Source organism: Manis pentadactyla, chromosome 1 (assembly GCF_030020395.1).
Source record: "Manis pentadactyla isolate mManPen7 chromosome 1, mManPen7.hap1, whole genome shotgun sequence".
Taxonomy (NCBI): Eukaryota; Metazoa; Chordata; class Mammalia; order Pholidota; family Manidae; genus Manis; species Manis pentadactyla.
Window position 1 is genome coordinate 118,738,604 of NC_080019.1, and position 16,556 is coordinate 118,755,159.

The 16,556-nt window shown below is 38.8% G+C and overlaps 1 protein-coding gene across 6 annotated transcripts in view; it reads left to right on the forward strand.

Moving 5' to 3' along the window:
• TPRG1 (tumor protein p63 regulated 1) overlaps positions 1 to 16,556 on the forward strand; it is a 241,001-nt gene that overhangs the window by 62,412 nt on the left and 162,033 nt on the right. For 4 of the 6 annotated variants that reach the window (XM_057501076.1, XM_057501084.1, XM_057501092.1 and 1 more), the window contains exon 4: positions 2,666 to 2,842. In XM_057501076.1, the coding sequence (XP_057357059.1) occupies positions 2,666 to 2,842 (177 nt within the window). Of the gene's footprint in view, positions 1 to 2,665; positions 2,843 to 15,638; positions 15,767 to 16,556 lie in introns of all 6 variants that reach the window. The other 2 variants (XM_057501082.1, XM_057501079.1) reach the window with 1 other exon arrangement.

Sequence of the window (16,556 nt, forward strand, 5' to 3'; positions counted from 1 at the left end):
GCACAGAATATTGTTGCCACTTCTAATCCTATATTTGTTGTAGTTATTATTGCCAGCCAAACTTCAATTATATTAGTATTAGGAACACAAATTTCAGTGTTGTCTCCACTAAGTTATTTGGGAAAAAAAAGGTGTGTTTGAAATCTAAATAAATAAATATCCCACCCAAGAGCTAGAGATGGTGGCCCTGAACTATTTATAAGCCTGTATGTTTACTTGAATTTAGACTTGCCCAATGTGAATTATGCAAAGTGTGTGTCACAGCAGAGCACTTTGTGTTCCTAAAAAGAAGTCTCCTTTTTCCTGCATCCTTTACCTTTTAAAATAAATCTCATTATGGAGTGCTGACATTTTCAGTAAAACCATTCAACCGAAAGCTGTGGGTTTTTTTAGACTAAAAACAAGACTGGTTTATTAGGCAGCAGCTTATACTTGCTAAGTAGATGCAATCTATTTAGAGACACTTATGTAGATATCTGATAAGATATTTCAGAGTCCCTGTCTCTTTCTGACTAAGACTGAGAGTGATGAACAGATTATCAAGAATTCTCTCCTTCTCTCAGTGGAGCAGGAGTTGAGTGTTTGCTGTGTTGGAGTGGATGTAAACCACAGAACAAGACTTAAACCACATCTCAGGCGCTGCCCCTCTGTCTGCTGTCATATTCTGGCTGGGTGAATTTAGATGTGACTTTCTTCTGAGGGGTGTGTGGAGATACAGAGCTAATACTTACATGTATATAATGACCAGCGCAGACTAGGGCCTCCGTCAATGATCTCATCCTTCTTGCTTTCTTCGTTCTGCCTCTCCCTCTTTCTTTCTCCTTCATCTCCCTTTTTCTCTTCTTCACTTCTCCTGCTTTCCCTCCCCCATTGATTTTTCTTGCCTGTCTGTCTTTAGGCTACTCTGAGGAGTGGCATATATTTGGGTTACCCAGAATTACTCAGTGACTTAGGTCCATCAGTGATAATATCATCTAATTTATAGAGCACTCATAGAGAATCGTTTCCCTAAACTCTCTCCCCAAACTTATAAGATGAGAACGGGTATTGTCCCCATTTCACAGATAGGGAACATGGGCTGGAGACAGGTTGGCTGTCCAATATTACAGAGTTAGTAAGTGACAGAGCTGGAAGCTTCCACACCCACCCTCACCCAGCCTTGAGACTTCCAGAATGATTATGATTGGTATTCATTTGTTTACCAACAGATATTTACTCAGTGCAGGCTATTTGACAGGACCTGGATACAGTGAGTAGCCTATAGACACAGTGTCTGCCTTCACTGAACACCCCACCACACAGACACACATCACACATGCACACACAAGGATGACCCTCAGCCCATCCTCACTGGCATTGCCCTATCTTCTGTACTTTGTGTCCGTTCTGATCAGTCAGTGTCCATGTGGCACCTGTTGCTAAACATTTTACATGTCATTCCTTCCTACAAACAATGGTAAGTCTCACAAAGGAAAAAGGATCAGGATGTTTTGAGAGAATGCAATAAAGGGGAAAGTTTACATACGAGTTTAAGAAATCCTCTTTGAATGAGGCATCTGAACCATGACTTGTGGACAAGGAGTTTTCTCAGCCTTTTATGAGATGACATTGGGCGGAGGCCAGACCATATAGGGACCTGTAGTCCATGTTAACTAACTTGGATTTGATCCTAAGATTAAATGGATGCTATAAATCTCATAAAGTGAACAGGGGAGTGATATCATTCTGCTTGTACTTTAAAAATAGCACTGTGGTTACTGTGTGAGAATGGATGGGAATGGGATGCCAGTACTATTTTTACATTAGATTGATTCTGTGTAGTGAAGACTCAGATATGAATCAGTCATAAAGCATCCTTTTCAGTCTTTTAGGGCAAACAAACATGTACTAAAACAATTCTAATAAAAGTCACAGAGTGCTATATAGAATCCCAAAGGCTATTGTAGACAGAAGAAGTGCTGGGGGTGAGAGGAATTATAGATTATGCTCTTTTCCTTCTAACCAGAGCATGTGTTTGATTCCCTCTTGTTCTCTCTGTTGAAGAGGTTCTTAACTCCAAATTTTCCATGCACACCTTTAAAGGCTCTCAAGTCCAAAGCAAATCAATTCAGTAAACACTTCTTTAATGTGTACTTAGTCCTTGGCTCATAAGAGTCCCACTTCAGTTGTTTCACTGTTTCTACCTCAAGGATATGACAGAGTGAGCTGGAATACTGATGGCATGGGGGTCAATGGAACTGAGCTCAAGTCTCCATTTCATCTCTGGTCAGCAGTGGGGCCTTTGGAGACTAGCGCGAACTAGTGTGTAGTGAGTAAGGCATGTAGTACAGTTTGAGTTAGAACAAAGAGATGTTTCTGGTCTTCGTGGAGGAAGATGGGCTCCATGCAAATTTCCTTGAGAACTGGGAAGATGTGGAGGAGCATGAAACTGCTGATGGCTGACATGATACAAACTTGCTTGTCCCTGGTGATATCTTCATTGATAATCATCTCTAAGCTCTGTGACCATAAAACATTTCCCTGTGATCTTTGACCATTCATTCTCCCTTGGTCATGGGCCAGACAACCCATCTTCTGTGTTGGTTGAGATGTTTCAGTGAATGCTGTTATCCTTAACTTGGAAAGGTATGTCATCAACTTTGCTTTTCTGTGATGATTCCTCCAGGATAGACCACTGGAACAACGAGAAGGAGAGGATTTTGCTGATCACAGATAAGACTCTGCTGATCTGCAAATACGACTTCATCATGCTCAGCTGTGTGCAGTTGCAGCGGATTTCCCTGAGCACTGTCTCTTGCGTCTGCTTGGGCAAATTTGCCTTCCCTGGCATGTCGCTGGACAAGTGAGTAGGATCTTAGATTTGGGCCAGTGGTGCAGTGGGGGTGGCACATATAGGGAATCACTCACAAAGCTCACTCAGTTCAGTAACGTCAGCTGGGAGAGCCCATGATGGGTGGGGAAGCTCTACGGTTGGATTCATCAGACAATCATCGAATCCTACTTCCTCCTGGACTCCAGGAATACAATTAGAAGTAAATTTGTCCTTTAAAATGAGACCCTGACTAATGAATGGTTGCATTAAGGTGAGGGAGCATGGCAGAAAAATTCTCAACCTAATTCGTGTGGCAGAGAATCAGAGCAGCTTTCCTGGAGAGGCACTTTCGCCAGTATTTGATTTGGGAAAGTAGGTAGCCAAAGGGGGAGAACAAAAGTTTAAGAACATTTCACATCGAAGGAACGTCCAGCCAAAGGAGTGCAGGTGGAAAAAGCATGTTGCCTTTAGGGACTGAAATTATTCTGTAAAGCTCAGTGGACAGAATCCACAATAGTTCTTAAAGAAGTCTCTTTAAAAAGCTTCATGGAGGGGACATGAACTGTCTCTGGGATGCTGACACTTACGAAGAGACCTGAAGGGGGCTAAAGAGGAGGATTACTGAACTGAGTAAGTTCTTGTTATGGTTTTGGAAGAAACTCTTTGGTAAATGTTTCAGATCTAAGCCAGGACACCAGTCTCCCTCTGAGCCTCTGAGTGTCAGCTCTTCCCACTGCACTGTGAGCTCCTAGAAGGCAGGTTCCCTTTCTTTTTCCTTTGTCTTTTAAGCACCTGGCATTGGGCCTGCTACGTAGTAAGAACTGAAAATGTTTTCTAAAGTACTGAAAAGGTGCAGTGTGATGTAGTGATTTGTTTTCCATACAAAGCATGCCCTATCAAAGGCCTGTTTTTATCTTACTTTTTTCATAGATACTGGAAGTGCTTAATTAACTTAGTTCATTAGCTTTTTGAACTCGTGGTTTTTTCAATAACATAAGCACATTCTGAACATATTTAAACTTCAAAGAAAAGTTTATTTTCAGGGTATCTGTCTCCCATCCCAGGCTCTCAGTTCTCCAGCATTAATTCCATAGGTGATAGTCAACAGTTATATGTATTTGTTTTTTAAAGAAATAGTCCATAAATATAAAAGAATACAAATGTCGTTGTGTGAATTATGTGTGTTTATACACATTTTAAGTATGTATTTACACACAGACACTTATCATAAATGATTTTACCCAATGGAAACACATGTTATAAACTGTCCTGCCACAAGCTAATTTACCCAGTGTTATACCTTGGAGACTTTATTATATGGTCATCTATAGTCCAACCTCAGTTTTATAATAGTGCAAAATATTCCCTTTTAAGCCCACTCTCTTTGTCTAGCCCCCTTACTAATGGATACTTATTTTTATATTTGCTAGTATAAAAAAATGCTACTATAAAATACCATTGCCTTTAGGATTTTGCACAAATATACAAATATAACTATAACGCAAGTTACTGTATAGGAATTATTAGATCAAAAGTCATGTGATTTTCAACAGATAGATATTGCCAAATTGCCATGTAAATAGGTGACACCAATTTATGCTCCCACGAAGTATCAGAGTGTCCTTTACCACACATCCTTACTAATATTGTATATTGTGAAACTGTTTTGCTTTACCAGTGTGATAAAGAAAAATGTTTTTGTTTCAGTTTCCAACACTAGAATTTGAAGAAAGCTGAGCATGTTTCTTCTTATAGTAGAAAGCCATTTTATTTTATTTTTTCTATGTACTGTGTATTTTGACCATAGCCCATAATTTAATTTTTTTATTTGAATATTGAATTTGTCTTACTGATTTTTAAGAGCCCTTTATATATCAAAGAACTTGGTTCCTTTTCTGCCATATACATTGCAAATATTTTTTCCCAGTTTATCAGATCTCTTAAGTTCTTTTACTGTCTTTGAGTTTTAGATTGCCAAAGGTACCAGTCTTTCCAGGCTTCTAAGTTTATATCTTTTAAAAAATGGCTTTCTTTAAGCTGAAATTGTAAAATATATTTCCAATTTTTCTTCTAGTGTTTTTATAATTTTATTTTAAAAAGTGATTAAGTTTATGTTTCATCTTGAATTTACCTTAAGGAAAAAAATATGCAATCAGCTTTATTGTTTTATCCAGATAACAAGCTAGTATCTGAATATCATATATTCAGTACTACATCTTTTCCTCTTTATCATATTTACATTACTTCAAGTATTTGTTTCTATTTCTCTGTTCTCCATTCCACTCCATTTATTTATTTATTAAAGTGTAAAATTGTCTTAATTATTATCACATTTTATTATATTTAATATCTGATAGATTACTCCCCTCTTTTTAATCTTTTTTTAAGACTTTATGTTTATTTATGCACATTTATTTTTCCATCAGCTTGCCTTATTTTAAAAATCTCATTTTAGGATTTTCAAATATTAAATCAACCCTATATTACTAAGATAAACTCATTTAGTCATGATGTATTATTCTTTTCATACATTGTTGGGTTAAGTTTGCTAATATATTATTCAGGAGTTTTGTATTTATGTTCATGAGAGACATTAGTTTATTATTTTCGTTCTTTTGCCAGACATTTCAATGTCTTTGCCACGTTTTGTATTTGGGTTATGCTGGCTTCATAAAACAAATTGGAAAATATTCCCTCCTCTTTTACTTTTGTGTATGAGTGGTAGTATCTCTTCCTTGAACGTTTGATAGAATTTACAGGGGAATCTTCTAGGCCTTAGATTTCTTGGTGAGATAGTTCTGATAATAAAAGTAATTTGCTTTGTAAGTGTTGCATTACTAATATTTTTCCTTTGATTTTGTGTTTATTGTGGTAAATTGTACTTTTCAAGGATTTTTTAAAGTTTGAGTTGTATTGAAAGAATAACATTGTTAATAATATTCCATTATTACCCCTTTACTGTCATTAAGATATTTAGGGACATCCTTTCTGATAATGACCTGTGTTCTCTCTGTTTTTTCTGTTGATGAATCTATCAGTTTTATAAAGTCTATCAGATTTTACAAGAACATTCTGTTCACTTTGTTAATTGTCACTACTGTTTGATTTGTATTTAGTTGCTTTCTGCTATTTTCTTTATTTTTTCTATTTTTCTACCTTTACTTTGATTTTTCTTCATTTAATTTCTTAGTTTGGAACTTAGGGACATTGATTTTAGGCCTTTATTCTTGTCTGATATGATCATTTTAAAGCTGCAAATTTCCTTCTAAGCATTGCTTTCACTGCAGCTCAGGGGTTTTGATATGTTGTGCTTCTATTGTCATACAGTTAGAAATATTTTCTGGAATTTTTCTTCTGATTTTTTTGACCCATGGATACTTCAGAAGATGTATTGGCTAATTTCCAAATATTTTTAGTTTTCCTAGATATTCAAATATTACTGAATTTTAAATTAGGGAACATACTGTCTTTGATTTTAATCCTTGAAAATATACTGAGACTTACTTTATTGACTGAACTATAGTATATTTTTGTGAATGCACCATGGTCATTTGAAAAGAATTTTGTGTGTAGTTTCCTAAATAGTAATTGGTTTATTGTATTTGATAGTATGCTTTAGATTATATTTTTACTGATTTTTGTCTAGTTTTTTTTATCAGTTACTGAAAGAGTAATGTTAAAATCTATCACTATGGGATTTTCTTGTCTTTATAATATTTTTTTTTGCTTCACATATTTTGAGATTCTATTAATAAGTGCATACGCATTTAATGATAGATATGTTTTCCTGATGACTTGAGCTTTTTTTATTATGAAATGTTCCTCTTTACCTCTCGCAATATTTTGTCTTGAAGTCTAATTTTGTATCCTATAGTATTATACCTAGTCCACCATTTTTATACTTATTTTTTGCATAATATATGTATTTTTCTTCATTCACTTACTATTTATGTCTTTGTATTCAAAGTGTGTTTCTTATAGGGATGACATAGTGGGTCATGCTTTAATCCTTTCTGATCATCTCTTTCTTTTAATTGTAGTGTTTAGTCCCTTCACATTTTATATAATTTTGATATGGTTGAAGTTAAGAATACCTATTTGTTTTCTACTTCCCCTGCTATTTTTTATTCCCTTGTTCTCTTTTCAACCTTTTTATTAATTATTTGAATATCTTTATAATTCTATTTTAATCAATCTACTGACTTTTTGGCTATAACATTTTAAATAATTTTTCAGTTGCTTTAGGGAGGAGTGACTCAACCTCAGCACTATTTTCATTTTGGACAGGACATTTGGTGTGGAACACTGTTCTATGCATCGTACAATTTTTTAATAGTAACTTTGACTTCTACCCACTAGATGCCAGTAACATGTGTTATGATAATAAAAAATGTCCCCAGACATTGCCAATTGTATCCTGGTGGCAAAAATCAATTCAGATTGAGAACCACTGCTCTAGAAATTATGATATAAATACCTAACTTTTCACACTTATTGCTATAACACTATACTTAAAACATAAAATCCTTGTAAACATATTGTTTTAAAAATGTAAATTTTGGATGTGGTATGATACAACTGGTGTGGCCACAGGAGAAAACAATGAGGCTTGGAAGGAAAAAGGTTGTTATATTCACAGGTACCAGAGAAGGGGTCACAGCATGTCATACCAGAAGATGACAGTGTCAGTCAGGAGGCAGAAGGGGCAGGAACAAAGGCAGAACTTAGGCCATGCTGTTTACTGGAGCTTCCAGAGGAAAAGCAAGGCAAGGCAGGACAAGCAGGTTAGGATTGGCTAGTTTGAGTATTTTTGGTGAGCTTTAAACTTTAGGGGTGATCCATTGTTGCCTGGTGCCTGGCCTTTGATTGATTAAGGCAGAGGAATATTGCCTCCTGGGAAGTATAGGCCAGACAGAGGAGGTAAGGCTCTGGATTGTTTAATTGCATATCAAAGGTGTGCCCTGGGCCTGGCCCTGTGCTCTCTCTAAGCATTGGCTAGCTTGAAGAGGGTAGTCTCTCCTCAGCTAGAAAGATTTTTTTTTTTAAATGTCAAACCTCATAATATGCAGAAAATTTTTTGAAATATATATTTAATATGCAGATAGCTTCCTTTACACCCCTTCCTCACTGCCCTTCTGCATTGTCTTGCATATTACTTCCACATGCATTTTAAACCATATAAGATAACATTATAAATTTTCCATAATAAACTATATGTATTTCAAAGAAATTAGTTTATAAGGTTGTCTTTCATATTTATGTATGTGCTCTTCATTTGCTCCAGAAGATTCAAATTTCTCTTCACTGCTATTTTCCCTACACATGAAATTATGTTTTAGAATTCCTTGTAGTGTAATCTGGTGATAAATTTAGATTTTTTATTTTTGTGATTTTAAATTATGAATGGTGATATCATCTTGTTTGATGTAGGAATGTTTATACATGTTAAATCTTTGTTTTAGATTATAATCTTTTTCATTATAAAATTTATCTCCTTCAGTGACTTGCTATTTTTTATATTTTCTGCTGAATATTGCAAACCTTTTGTCTTTTTTCTTTGAATTTTATTCATATATCTTTGCTTATTTTTTATTGTACACCTTCTGAATTTCTTTGTTTCTGATGTATTCCTGTAAACAGAATATAATTGAATTTTACTTCATGATCCAATAGGGGGTTGTCTCTTTTAATTGGTAAGATTAACACATTTATACATACTGATATGATATGGTCTTTTAGTTTTGCCATCTTGATTTTTGTCTTACTGCATTTTTCTAAATAAAGCACCATATTTTCTATATTTCCTTTGCTTTCCATTAAGTGTATTTTTCTTTTAACAAGGTTTATAGTCTACCTTTTTCCACTTTTGATTATAAATGTCATTTAACATCGTATTCTTAATCCTACCTTTTTTAAAGCATTACCTATTGACTCCTTCGTATAAACCTATGTACATTGACAACCCACTTATTTCTTCTTCTTTTCATACTTCTCTATTATTTACTTTTTAGGAAGTTGCTTATCATGGTCATTTTTAGTTACTTACATGGTTATTTAAATACTATGCTTCTACTTGAGGTGTTATCTTAAATAGTATATATTAAATCTCCATTCTGAAAAATAAGAAATCTGCATATTCATACTATTCCCACATTCTCTCATCCTTCACATGCCTTCTTTTGTTAATTTTGCTAGACAAATTTTATTTTTATGGCTTATTTTATTTCCCATGAGGCACCCAGTTTTTACAGGGAGTTGATATAATTCCAGCAATCCTAATTGCCTTGTGCAAAGGGCTTTATCCAGAATTGCATATTGTGGGGTTAGAGTGGGGAAGCCTGTGGCAGCAGTGGGCATACTGGTAAATGTTCAAGGGTTTTCTCTGGGCCCCAAGAATAAGGAACATAGTGTGATGAAAGAGTGCTTTCATGCTAAATTCGGCTCAGTTTTTCAGCAAACCTCCACAGAAGAGTTCTGGAGTAGAATACTGGGTTTCAGTCCTAGTTTTATAACATTTAACTTTGTTTCCTCATCTACCAAAAGGTGACATTAACCATCATTAGGCTTCATCACCAGTCCTATGGTAAGGCTTTAATGAGATAGCTTGAAAGCACTTTGTAATATGCCTCATGGATATCAGGTGTCAACAAGTTCTGATTTTTTTTTCTAGATAAAAAGCTTTCATTAACATGGAACTAAATAGATTAATTTGATGGTTAACTTTATTTTCAAATCAGTTGACCCTTTTGGGCTGGACATTAAGTCACCATTATAAGGTCAGAGGTTAGGTAGCAACAGGCAGAGAAAGGAGGAGGAGGAGGCATACGTAATCATAAGCTGAAGCCAGAGGACACAGCCTGGACTGAGAAAATGCAGTGGCTTAACATTAGTACCTACAGTCTACAGGTGGTAATGTTGGCACTCTACCAAAAACTCTCACCTCCCCTGTACCATTTGACCTTCCACACCCAACATTAAATAGGGCTGATTGACTGCATTTCAGATATGAGATAAGTGAGACAAAAAGGGGTTCAGGGATTCAGACACTATCACTGTTTACTACTAGAGCTGGGTTTCAAAATCCGTCCTTCCAACTCCCTGGCCAGTGTTCTTTCTTAGAATAAATAATACTGTGTCTCTTCTGTCTCTCTCTTCTTTTGCCTACCCCAACCCACTGCTCCGGGTGAGGATAACCTCTCCCGTTAGTGTAGCTTCTATTTCTCTTAAGAAGCCATGAAGAGGACTATTGGCACTTAGCAGAACATGTGCCAGCATATCCCACATACAAGTGCTTCCAAAACAGAGCTGTTTTGCTTTGTTCACAGTTTGCCTTTGGCATAATGTGAAGGGAGAACGCAATGGCAAGAGACAAGGAGATGCTATAGAGCATTTATTTATGAGATGAAGGCAGATTCTCTTTGGATTAGAGCATTCACCATACACAAAACCAGGACAGGGTATAAGGCCTGGTTTATTCTTTTATGGTAACTAGTTGCTTCTACATAGGTTTTATTATGATTCCTTATTTGAGTTGGGAACCCTAAATTTTTTTTTCTATCATAATTAGATTAATTCCCAGATTTTAAATAAAAAGGAATTCTCAAAATCCTGTTGTAGCTATAACTTCCCAGAAAAGTGGAGGAGGTAGGGGGAAGACTAGGTTTCTATGAGATTAACCATACAGTTAAAGCTATGACTCGTTTTAACCACACTGACCTTCATGCTGTTTGAATTTGGACAATTTGCTTTAATTCTCAAGCTCTCAATTTCCAATCTAAAATATGTCAATAAGTAAAATCCCTGCCAGGCCTAACTCATTGGTCATTGTAGATTTAAATGATGGATGTGAAAAGGCTTTATAAATTGTGAAGTGCTAAAATAAAGTTAAGTTGTCACTGAAAGAATTCTTAGAATCCATATTCACTTGTCAATTCTGCATTTTTCTTTTTAATATGCCCACAAGAGGTAATGGTGAATAAACTGTGACTCTAGGTGGTCAAGTGACTTGTATGTAATCATGTAGCGGGGTGGTGCTTAGGCCTGAAACATGAGCTCTTCTGATTTCAAATCCTCCCTTTGACGGGTACCTAAGTCCTACCAGTCCTCAAACACATTGTGATTTCCTTTTTTTTAAATAAATGGGTCCAGTTTCTTTACTTCTGTTCTCATCTGTACTCTTTACTAAGGAGTGAGATTGTGGACTGTCTGGAACGTAGAGAGCAGGGTCTGAAGTCAGGCTGCCTGGGAGCCAATCCTAGACCTGCTTCTGAGTGACCCTGAGCAAGTCACAACCGTCCCTGCCTCAGCCTCCTTGTTTGTGAACTGGAGAGGGTAACCGTTATCTGTTTCATTGGTTTGTGTTGTGCACTGAGTCAGATAATACATATAGCGTGCTTAGAAAAATATGTGGTATATAATAAGCACTTGAGGATGCCAACTTCTTTAATAGGTTTAATAGAAAGATACTGGTTTAGGATTCAGGACCAAAGGTCCTGACCCACTTTCCTGATGTAAGTCGCCTCCCCTTGCTGAGTCTAGTTTCATTGCTCACAAAATCGATAAAGGCTTTTTTGTTGTTGTTTTTTGTTTTTTTGGTCTTGAAATCCTGTGCTTTTGTGGTACTTTTTTGGTGCAGCAATTTTCCAAAAGTCATTCATCTTGGAAGGATAAGTGATTTTACCTAATCAATTAGTCCTGTGAAAAATGTCTCTGTAGAGGTTTTCTGCTGGAAAGTATTGTTGCTGTCACATTGATATGCCAACAAAACCTGAGTGGGAAAGTCAAGCCAAAAACCTTCTTCCTGCCAGGGTAGGCACCTCACATTTAGCTCTCCATGCTGCCACATGCATTCTGCAAAATGTATGCTGCAGAAGCAAGCCTCAGGAAGCAGCTTGCAGTGGTCACCAGCCCTCCTCTGTAGAGTTGCTGGGGAAAGTAGGAGCTAGACACTGCCCCCATTGACTTAGTGCCAGCACGTGGAGAGGAGGAGGAGGGCATCCCAGACATTTCTCTATCACTCAGCCTTGCTCCCTGGGGTGAGCTGCTCCATGCTCCGGAGTTCTAATTTGGCATCTCTTCCTCAGACAAGAGCTTCAAAGTGCCTCTGCTCTACTCTGGGTGAAACCAGCTCATGGCTAAGGCCAATTCTGCTGGCTCCACGTCTGTCAGTAGATTCTAATCACTGTGATGAGTGTGGTTCTGTGGAACACCTTGTAAAATATTTTCCTAGTGCTCCAGCAACATCTGTCTAGACAATCTAATTATGAGTCCAGAGCAAACAGCTGAAGTGTAGGCCACCCCCAAGGGTTGCCTAACTCTAGGAGGACAGGGGAGGAGGTGAGAATGGTGTTGGTTATTTTGTGTTGTCCTGACCAGAAAATTGAGTGCTCCGTAAGAATCCAGCTAACTTTTAATTAAAAAGAAATGGTCTGGTGGAAACCGGCATTTTGTTGTTTTTCCAAAGTCAGCAGAGGATTAAAGGTACCAATTTATTTTCCTCCAATCACATCTTCATCTTACCTTCAGAGGTGCTTAGTGGTCTTTGCTTAAAAAAAAAAAAAGCCACTGATTTAATTATCTTCCTTCCCAGCAGCATTTTGAAAATAGAAAGTGGCCCCCTAAAGGTAGGTTCCTACCAAGTAGTAATTCAATTACCTTCAGCGAGTGTTTCTTGAGCCCTGGCCAGGTGGTAGGCACAGTGCATGACAAAGTGCCGAAACATGCACACTGTCCCCAGGATGTTCACCGACTCACAGGAAGGCAGACCCGTACTCACTCAGGCTCTAACTAGGCTTTCTTTAGTGCACCGTGGAAAGCACTGTCAAGGGCACAGGAGTAGGAGAGAGAATTTCTGCTGGGAGGTATGGGAATGTCTGGGGAGGAGGTGGAATCTGGTTTGGTCTTTATAGGATGAGCAAAACTGAGGCAGAAATAAAGAGAAGCAGTCATGCCTAGGCATAAGTAGACAAATGCCCAACTGGTGGGATCATGCCATTTCTCTCATGGGCCTGGGTCCCAACTGTTGGGAAGGTAAAAGGGGAGTGTCAGAATGGTTTTGAGTGATAATGTGAAGAGTTTGGGCTTTAGTCATATTGGGATGTAAGACATTTAAGATTTGGGGGAGGAATCTAAAATGATTGGCATTTTGCTTCAGAAAGAGAAGTGTGGAAAGAGACTATTTGGAGAAAACAGAAACTGGAGAAAAGGGCTGACTAACAGGGAATTTCTGTGGTAATAGAGTTGGTACATTATAGTGACCTGAGCTGGGCCAGTGGGTGAGAAAAGGAGGTCATGGGTGTGAGAAGACTTGGCTGGTGTTGAGTCTCTGGCATGTGATGACTGGACTGGGTTTTCCTGGTGTGGGAGGCAGAGAAAGGGGGGTGGTACTATGAGCCTACAAGTGGAAAATGCACTTCACGCTTATTATTTAGGGTGCCTGATGGGCTATGAAAAGTGATGGTTGGGATAATCTATTCACACAACTAACTTTGAGGGTACTCACCATTGTCAGTTGCTGTTCTGGACACTGTGGAGCCACTGATAGAGAGTTTCTGTCCTCTCAGGGCTCACAGTCAAGGGGGCAACCAGATTAATCAAATAATCATACTGGTAGGTATAAAATTGCAGCAGTGATAGTGCTTTGAAGGAGGGATATATAGGGTGTGCAGATATCTATTGCCATATAACAACTTAACTCAAAATTTAGTAGCATAAAATAACAAGCATTTATTATTCATCTTTTTCTGGGTCAGGAATATGGGTGTGGCTTAGCTGGGTCCTCTGGTTCAAGATCTTTTCAAAGCTTTAACTGAGGTCACTGGGGGTGTGGCATCTTGTCATGCAACCAGAAGAGGATCACTTCCAAGCTCACTCATACGGTTGGCAGGCTCAGGGCTTCACCAGTCACTGGGCAGAAAGATCAGTTCCTGCCAAGTAAGCCTTTCCCCAAGGCTACTGACAACATGGTTGCAGACTTCTCGCAGACAGAGTAAGAGAGAGAGAGAGATGGACAGACAGAGACAGAGTCAGAGAGAGGTAGCAAGAGAGGCTGAGCAAGATAAAAACCACAGTCTTGGAGTAACCTGGTCCTGAGTGACAGCCCATCACATATGCCACATTCTGTTTACCAGAGGCCAGTGGCTAACCCAGCCCACCCTCCAGGTGGGACGTGCACATGAGGGGAGGAGCCTGCTGCATGAAGGATGGCAGAGCGCTTACCACCGGCTTTGGACCTACGTCAGAGGGTGAAGATCAGGAAAGACTTCTGTGAGGGAGGGATTTTGGAGCTGGAGCTGGAGCTGGAAGGATGAGTGGGAGCTAACAAGCTGTAGGGGATTGTGGAGAGAGTGTTCCAGGAGAGGGAAGACCAAATGCAAAGGAGGGAGAAGGCCTGGTACCTCAGGGGCCAGCATGGCCTGCTCAGTATGAAGGGCCTGAGGGATGCCAAGTGGAGATGACTTTTGTCTTGACAAGGGCATTAGGGTACTTGTGCTTTTACCTGTCACTTGCACTGGCATTTACCAGACACTGAAGGGGTTCACAGTTAAAACTAGCCTGAAAGCCCTTTTGCTCTCATCTGTGGGACTGTTTTTGGAACTGCTGGGAAATGGGTCTGATTCAGTGTATAAAAATAATGAAATTGCCCACTTACCTCTTAGGATAATTACTTATTATGTAATGAGGTAATGTCCATAAATCACCCTGGGCTTCTTGGGGAAAGGTATTATATAAACACAAGGCTTTTTCAGTGATGATGGAAACAGATTTGGGGGATTAAATTGAGATGTGCATTTTAATGCTGTAGCATTTTACTCCAAACTAAGAGACGTGTGAAGTTCTCTTGACTTCTTCAGAAGTATTTTAGGTTAAGAACTGGAAGCAGCAGGGGCATGGGGGGTGACTGGAATGGGTGTGGGCAGGTTGAGGGTGGAGGAGTACTTTTTAGCTCATTCACTCCAATAGAGCAGAGCCCTTGTTAATCCTACTTATATGAATGGGACCTTAGATATGCCATGTGAATTCTCTACTTCTGGGAATAAGAAAATCTGAGTTCTCATCCCTGTTCTGCCTTTACTTTGCTGTACATCTTTGGAAGGACATTTCCCTCCTTAGAGCCATAATTTATCCCTCTGTAACATGAAAGGGGTTAAATTAGATGATATTTTCCTGTTTGGCTCCCATGAACTGAGAAAATAAGAAGTCCTTGTCGGTGGTCAAGGAATACTCTGGCCAATGAGAGGGTCTGTTTTGCCTTGGGGACAAGTTTAGCACTGGTGGCAGGACTTGAATATCTGTGCATTTATTTTGCAGACCCATGGGAACACGAGAAGAGAAAATAAGCCAAAACTGGTGTTTGATCCACTTTTTTCCAGCTTCTACAGATACATTCTTTTGCTTCCTCCTTTTATTTTTTTATCCGCCTGCCATTCTCCTTAGTCCAGATTCCCTGGACCCACCCATATAATTCATATTTTTATTTCATATCATTCCTCATTTCTCTCTTCCTCAAAAACACCCAGCCAAGTATGAAGTAGGTTAAATTAGTCTTCAGTTAGGCATGCCTCACTGCTAGATTATCCATGCAACAGAGTGTTTACCTCACCAAAGAAGGTATTTTTTCAAAAACACAAAGATTTTCCATGAGGTGGGGGTGAAGTGAGTGGTTACTGAATGTGAGTCCATTGTCTTTGCTGAGGAGTAGCTCCCTGGCTTCTGGTCCTTAATCTTCCACCCCTCACCCCAAAATTCTCTCAGTAAATCAGAGAGAGTGGCATAGTACTTTTCTCCCCAAACCAATCATGATTTATAGAATATTTCCGCACTTCAGGGGACAGAAGAAGCCCCAGGAGCAACTGAAACTGGAGAAAAGTGGCAAACAGCGCCAGGCTGCACCCCCCCAGGCAGATGAGCACAGGTGTATGGCACCAGCAAAGAACAGCCGCGGAAGAGTAACAGGTTCAGTCTGAATGTATTTATTCAAAATTTTAAATCTACAAATCTTGAGAGAACTATTTTAATTTCAGCATTCATGAACATTTTTGCCTTTTGATGTAGTGTTTTTTTATATTTTGACTTCTACATGAGTAGAGGAGGCCATAATCTTTACAGCACATAGGGTCACAAAGTCTTAGGTTGGCAGTCAGTGTTAAGTGTGCAGTGAAAGCGGTGGTAAACTGAGTCCTCTCTTCTGAAGAGTGGCATCAAACTGAGAGTCGTGATATGATTGGTTCATCTTCTCTTTCCACTCAGGCAAAAAGTAGCAACTTTTATCTTCTCTATAGAGTGTTGTCAGGCATGAATAAAGATAACCCAATTTTCTTTTTCTACCTTTTCCCTTCTATGTTAGAACCCTGTTTTTAAACCTTGCAATTAGCCTTCAGAGTAGAAGGAATGTCCGCTGACCACACATGTCATGATGTTGGTTGCCAGTGACATTCTCCCACCTCCCCATCTAACAGAATCCCGATGTTGCTGCGGGGAGCCATGTTATCTCACTGGAACACTGTATTTCTCAGGCTGTCTTGAAGCTGCGTATGTCTGTTTGACTAAGTTCTGGTCTATGGAATGTAAGAAGAGTGGGGGTCCTGCTGGGAAGACCCCTCCAAGGCAGGCGAGCACTCCCTGTGCTTTCCACTCCCCCTCCTTCCCTCTGTAAGTAGATGTAATGATCCAGGGACCATCCTGGACAGTGGATCCAAAGACTGAACCCAGGGGTGGTAGAGGGCAAAGCTGGAAGGAGCCTGGC